Genomic DNA, 7,030 nt, shown 5'->3' with positions numbered 1-7,030 from the left:
CACAAGAAATTCGTTCATATATCTCCTTAATCTATATTTTGACAGCTTGCCGAAATATGAAGAATTATTGACAATCAAAATAAACGACTACTACATCTAATTTTGTTACCCGGAGGTGCTACATTACTTACTGTACTAAATTACAACAATTTTGCATTTAAAATACAAGTATTATCAGTAAAAATTCGACATTGAAATAGATCATACTAATAGTATCTAATAAGTATTCATAATGTCTACACATAAAATCATTGGTGAAAATAAGGTAAGTATATTAAACACTCAATCTCTAAAAACTTAAGGTAGGGCACTATACTAATTAGGGATTCCTAGAAAAAACTATCAGATGTTTTCTCCTGAAGGTTATAGTTATACAGACATAGTCACATAGGAATACAGACAACTTCAAAATGACTTTGGTAAGTATCTTTGCTTTGAACCATCAACCACTTGTGTGGGAGGCAATTGCTAACACTACTTTACTACACATTTACTTTACTAATTACCTATTGAAACCTACTTGAAATGAATGGACACTAAACTAATGGTCACATGATCACATTTTATTAATGTACTATAATTAATAATTATATACTAAGAGATCAAAGGTACACTTACTTATATTTCTAAAAGTTGCAGGTTAGGTCACACGAGAGGTTTAAATTATTAATGCAAGGAAATCTAATAAATTCTATAAATGCAAAAGTTTGAGAACGGATTTAAGTTTGTAGTAACACAAAAAACATATAATGGTTTCTAATTAAATTAGGTATGTACATCAAGGACAGTTTATAACCTGGATTGAAATATACGATACACTATTTACCTCCGAAAATTTTAGATAGAAGATAGTTTTCTATAAATACATCAAAAATTTAATTTGTTTTTAACACTTACTAGTTAAGGGATAAAAGTAGGTACCTAACAAAATATAGAACATGACTCATAAAATACAATATTCTGAATTTGGTACTTAGTAGTGAAAAATTGATCATAGTAGGTATATAGGTACATATAAATAAAATGACATCGTTCAACTTACAAGTATTGAGCCCAACGGTGCCTGTGCCTCGTCAAGCATTTTATTTTTTTCTCCAGCTCCCGGATTGTCCTGCGGAAGCTCTGGTTCTCGATCAGGAGCTCGTTGATACGAGCGTATAGAAATGTCCTCTTGTTCAAATCGTCGAGAGTTTCCGCTCGGTATTTCTTGGTACATTTCTTGTGCTTCTTATTTAATTTTGCCACTGTATACTTAAGGTCGAAATTTTCCTTATTTATCGGATTACGTTTCAACAGTTCGGACATCTTAATGTCCTCAATCGCTTTCTCGTGGATCTGTAGCAAAGTGGCAACTTTTTCTTCTAATTTATGCCTCTCCGAAGTTAACTCAGAAATGCGAGAAATCATCAGTTTCCTTTCGAAAAGTTCCTGTTTTCGCAAATCGTTTAATTGTTTTTTATGGTTTAATTTCTGCTCCTTTGCAGACTTCTTTAACTTTTCATTTCGTGATTCCAGTAACTTAACTCTTTTTTCAAGTTTTTTGATCTGGTTGACATTAGCCATATCAACCTTAGTGAATTTGAGAGGATCCACTGGTTTTATCTTTTGTATGGCGTCTTGGGGGTCCTTGATAGCCATTTTTTGTTTTGCTTTTTGACGCGTTATTCGCCTACTCATCTTGTTCTTGTTTTGTGTCGAACCTAAAACAAAATAAGAATTAGTTAATTTGGTAGGTTAGTACATAACGGAGCTTTTTTAAAGTGAGGGTATTATGACTAGCGCTGCTTTCTAAAGCGAGGTTATGTCTATTATGTTAGTGGAGTATCATATTCGGAAGCGTAAGTACATAACTATTGAAACCTGTATCGCACCAAGTTCGTTATCAAATCTTTTATCTGGAGTCAACTCTGTATGCAACAGCTCGTTCATGGTGGACTTTATAATAGGTAATTATAATTGAATGCGTACACAAAATGGTACAAATGTGCTGTTGGTCATTGAGGAGTTCCTTCGCCAGGAGCCAACCCTGCGTGCTGCAGCTTGTTCAAGGTGGACTTTATAATAGGTAATTATAATTGAAAGCGTACACAAAATGGTACACATGTGCTGTTGCTCTTTGAGGAGTTCCTTCATCAGGAGCCAACCCTGCGTGCTGCAGCTTGTTCATGGTGGACTTTACAAAAGACAAATATAATTGAATGCGTACACAAAATTGCACACATGTGCTTTTGCTCATTGAGGAGTTCCTTTGCCAGGAGCCCATCCCGCGTGCTGCAGCTTGTTCATGGTGGACTTTACAATAGACAAATATAATTGAATGCGTACACAAAATTGTACACATGTGCTATTGCTCATTGAGGAGTTCCTTCGCCAGGAGCCAATCCCGCGTGCTACAGCTCGTTCATGCTGGACTTTATAATAGACAATTATAATTGAATATGCACACAAAATTGTACACATGTGCTATTGTTCATTGAGGAGTTCCTTCGTTAGGAGCCCATCCCGCGTGCTGCAGCTTGTTCATGGTGGACTTTACAATAGACAATTATAATTGAATGCGTACACCAAATTGTACACCTGTGCTGTTGCTCATTGAGGAGTTCCTTCACCAGGAGCCAAACCTACGTGCTGCAGCTTGTTCATGGTGGACTTTACAATAGCCAATCACTATTGAATGCGTACACCAAATTGTACACCTGTGCTATTGCTCATTGAGGAGTTCTTTCATCTAGAGCGAAGCGTAAGTATAGCAGCTCGGTGCATCGTTGCATGGCTGATTATGCAGTGTATTATAAAATAATGTATTCTCATAAACCAGGAGCAATCCGATTAGAAATAAGCAATACTCCAGAAAGATAGATTAGACACAAATTTAAGTTTGTTTTGTAATTCAAGAATATATATATAATTACAAAATATAAGGCATTTCAATCAACTCAACGGAGCGGCAACCAGAAGAACTGGTGGTCAGTAAGAACACTTAAGACTTTTATATGTAATGCAAGTGATTTAAGTTGACCTTGAATGGAAATTTTATTTTATTTGCTTTTAAACTTACCTTAGGTTCAACACAGGAGCGATATTTATGAATAATTGTTATTAGGTTTCAATTTTAGACCGTTTCCAATTAGGTTTTAGTTGTCGGTTAGTGGCGTCGGGACAGACGTCCGTCCCGACAAGTTACCGTTAAATATATGAATATCTGACACAGGTTGCACTTAATATATAAACTGACGTGCCGGTGTTGCCACGATGTTTAGGGGTGGCCCACCAATTGCCATAATTATTTGGAAATACAAGGATTAAAAATAAATAAAAAAAATATTACGGAATATGAGAAAAAGGTAAACAATAATTATTTTTATGACCAAAACAAAAATTATACATTTAATATTGCTTCGAAAATATTTATGTTAGTTCAATATGTGGACTTTGTCTATGGAAATCAACAGGTAATAAAAAGTAACGGCCATAAACGAGGTCCATAGTGACGTCACCCTTGCAAACAGATTGCCGGCCAATCTGAAATGCGAATCGCGAATGCAGAGATATAAGAATCGATCTAATATTACCTAACGGGGATGCAATTGCTGCTTCCGTTCCCCGCACTACTTTCCTATGTCACTTGTACTTTTTGGCTTTCTACACAGCAACTTGTTGCTAAACCCAGACCCGCGAAGTTAAATGTTAATTAAGTATTATGATTCAAGAATTCAAATGTTAGATGCTTAAATAAGTTATCGCGCAAATCAAATGAATAAAAGGGATCTTTAACCATTTTTGAGCCTAAAAATTGTAAGTGGAGGGAAAAAGAAAACTAGAACATATTATTTGTGATAAATTTTAAATAATTAGGTATGTTTTAAAATTATTTCTGTAAATTATTTTGTTAGGTACTTTGCCTAATAAATTATTAGGTAAGTACGTACAGTAGGTACTCGCCAAATAACTGAGACTAGGGCAATAACCGATTTATTAAGTAGGTCTCTTACGAGGTGAGGGTGGCGGGCGTCTGCTAACTTAGAATAACAATGTTAGTTGCCTAGCAACGTTCCACTGCGAGTACAGTTTTATTATAATGATGTCGCTTAGTGTGAGATCTACGCATTCGTTCAAGTTTCTAGTAGTAGTTTTAATATTTTATTTATGACGCGTCGAGGGTGTTTTTAAGGGAGGAGATTTAGAGCATTTTATAACATTTAAAACTTTTAGTTCTCAAGATAACGTAGGAATATTTATTGTTTGGTGTATTGATTACTACGTATTTGATGTTTATGGGTATAGGATATTACAGTACCTACTTGATAGAAAATTGTACTTAATTGTTTATTGGACCTACAATCAACACCGACTGTCTTTAGGTAAAAAGATGGATAATTTAGTCTCCACGGACGTTTGAGTGGTTAACAAACTTGCATAAATTAAAGTCAGCATAGATTCTAAAATTTATTAAATCACACATAGCGTTAATTTAATGCTGCATGATGCTAGAAATTTTGCACATAAACACACAGTGTTCAATCAGTCTTGTGCATAAAATGAGACATAAAACACTAAATAACACCGCTTAATGGCTAAAACATCGATGGTTGTCTCTCGTTTATTCTAAATATTAAAATTAATGATCAGGTAATTATATAGGTAGGTAACACTAGACATGATACATTAAACAACACTGCAATGAAACTGCCGGTTTAAAGTTTAGAATAATTTGAAAAAAGCTGCGTGCCAGTTTCATCACCTTTGAGCCGCCTAAATAAAGAGCGCGTCGCCTTTCAATATGTAAGAATATTCATGTATTCCCAAAGTGCTCAATCGTTTAGAATTTTAAATAAGTATTTGATCGGATATGTTAAAAAAAGGCTCGATGGGAAAGCTGCCGGGGAGCGGGAAAAGCGTTTGAAAAGCGCTCCTCTTTGTGAGTGTTTCTTTAGCATAGACTATTTTTGAAATCTCGCTTCGGCATCTCATAAATGCGAAAAAGGTTAATAAATAATGAAGAATTTATTTCAGATGAGTAGGTATGTACCTAAAGTTGATCGACGGTATCAGAGCTAAATTGGGGCTTCTCAATTATTTAAATGTGAAGCGGAGGTCTCTGCTTCTTGCTGTGAAACTTATCTTGGTTTTTACCCAAAATAAATCGTGGCAATATAGAAATTCATAAATATAATAATTATAATTATTAAAACGCTAGAATATTGAAGTATTCAGCCATTCATTGGAGCCGCACAGATTTTACAAGACATTATTTCTTCGGCTTACGACTCAACTTGCTGTTTGCTCAGGTTTCTTAAAAATCTATTCGTTAAAAAAATAAGTTCCTTTACGCAAATAACATAGTTTAGGCCGCGTAAGATTCGAATGAGAACAGATTAGCGATAACAATCAGCAGAGTTTCATTACAAAATAACTAAGGTAGGTACTTGAATCGACCTTTTAAAGACTTTAGTTAGTTACTAATCATAAATGTAAATATAAGGATTGCTTTCGACCAAAGCTATGTCCTTCTCTAATTGTTTGAGTTCTTGCTCCATTTTACTTTTGCGTAGAATCTTGGGTATAGTATCCGTCAGCATCGGTAGTTGAAGGAAGCCTTTCTGCATGATACTCCAGTTCTGTTTCAGATCCTGTCGAATACAAGGAATAAATATGAACATAAATATTTGCCTCTAGATTTTTAAACATATCTATCAAACCAGGGTAGTTATCACTCGCTGAGTGTACCATAGATATTTTTTAAAAAGATCCTAGAATTGTTGTTAAGATTTGAAAAAGGTAGAGAAGAAAAACTTTCTTTATTATTGGAGTAACCAAGGTTTTTTCCCTTGAATCATTAAAGCTGGCTGTAACGCTAAACCCAGGGTTTGCTGATGGGATAAAGGTCACTTACTTTTAATAATTTCTGGCGTTCTTCTTCGTTGATCAGTTTGCACAGACTTTCTTTATGTTCTTCTGCGTATCTGATTTTATCAAGCGCCTTTTGGATCTTTCTGTTTCTCTTGACGAGGTATGCGGGCATCTGACCGAAGTCAGGTCGCAAGCAGTACTCGGGTACTTCTCCGGAACCCTTGATCTTCTTCGTGTGCCCGTCTCTTGTGTCCACGAGTCTGTAATTAGCATTGTAGTAAGTATTGGCTGTGAATTTACTTAACTTATGTAATTAAATCTTTCATAAATAGATGAAAAATTAGAAGATATAAGGGTTTTATGGTAAAGTCTTCTTTTAACTGTATTTACCTTGGTTCGACCGGCTTTCCCTTCGTTTTTATAGCCTTCTTTATGTTCACAACTCTAAAGTTGATTTTTGGTTTCTCTGGCTTTTTTCCGGGAGGCGGACGTTTGGGGACAGGTGGAAGGTTACCGCTTTGGACACATTTATGATCAGACTTCTTGATCGGCTGGGTAATGCCTTCCCCTTTCTTTAGGAACTTGTCAGGAGGTTTAACAGGAACCTCGGCATACCCAAAAGTTCTACGAAGCTGTGGTCTTGTTAGAACTGCTTCTCGTAATTCCTTCTCAAGTTGAGATTCGTATCTGTAACAATAATCTGGCGTCTAAGTAATGGCGGTGAAATGTGCGCGTATGTTGTTAATTTCATTTATGTTTTTCTACTATAAAATTGGAATAACTCAAATGTTACCTGGGTGTCTTTGGTGGTTCCGGTGGCGGCTTATCCAAAATTGTATAGATAACTTCATTGTGTTCTACTATTTCAACGACCGACATAATGTTTTTCTATCAATATGCTGGTGTTGAACCGAACATTCAAAAGTATTATTTTAGTAAAGAGATAAATACAAAATAGAAATTGTAAAATCTATCAAGCAAGCTCCGCCACCCGTCGCTATGGGAACAAAAATCAAGATATTAATTTATGGACAAAATAACTAAAAAGAGTTCTTAATATTGATCAAACAAATTTTAGTAGGTATCTACGCATCTGGACAGTTAGATCGCAAAAATTAACATTTAGGCACCACAGAAAATAGAATTCCTAAAATAATTTTGGATATGCGAGTAAAACCAT

The 7,030-nt window shown here is 35.2% G+C and overlaps 1 protein-coding gene across 1 annotated transcript; it reads right to left on the bottom strand.

Annotated features, from left to right (window-relative positions):
• Positions 1-4,445: 4,445 nt before the first annotated feature.
• Positions 4,446-6,847, bottom strand: LOC142986399 (enkurin). Its single transcript, XM_076134887.1, has 4 exons — positions 6,644-6,847; positions 6,241-6,537; positions 5,894-6,110; positions 4,446-5,630 (listed from the first exon to the last, which is right to left on the bottom strand). Exons 1-4 carry the CDS (start codon positions 6,727-6,729, stop codon positions 5,460-5,462), a joined length of 771 nt encoding a protein of 256 aa, XP_075991002.1. The 5' UTR covers positions 6,730-6,847; the 3' UTR covers positions 4,446-5,459.
• Positions 6,848-7,030: the final 183 nt, after the last annotated feature.

The sequence above is a fragment of the Anticarsia gemmatalis genome, chromosome Z, assembly GCF_050436995.1.
Source record: "Anticarsia gemmatalis isolate Benzon Research Colony breed Stoneville strain chromosome Z, ilAntGemm2 primary, whole genome shotgun sequence".
NCBI classification, from domain to species: Eukaryota; Metazoa; Arthropoda; class Insecta; order Lepidoptera; family Erebidae; genus Anticarsia; species Anticarsia gemmatalis.
Note: the sequence above shows the minus strand (reverse complement) of the source record. Positions and strands in the feature narration are given on the sequence as shown.

What these genes read in the sequence shown, in the direction of transcription:
- LOC142986399 (XM_076134887.1), bottom strand. Translation starts at nt 6,729, where the DNA reads ATGTCGGTCGTTGAAATAGTAGAACACAATGAAGTTATCTATACAATT. An exon ending in GGAAAGCCGGTCGAACCAAG is followed by an intron (nt 6,111 to 6,240) that starts GTAAATACAGTT and finishes TGCTAATTACAG; the next exon opens with ACTCGTGGACACAAGAGACG. An exon ending in AACGCCAGAAATTATTAAAA is followed by an intron (nt 5,631 to 5,893) that starts GTAAGTGACCTT and finishes TGTATTCGACAG; the next exon opens with GATCTGAAACAGAACTGGAG.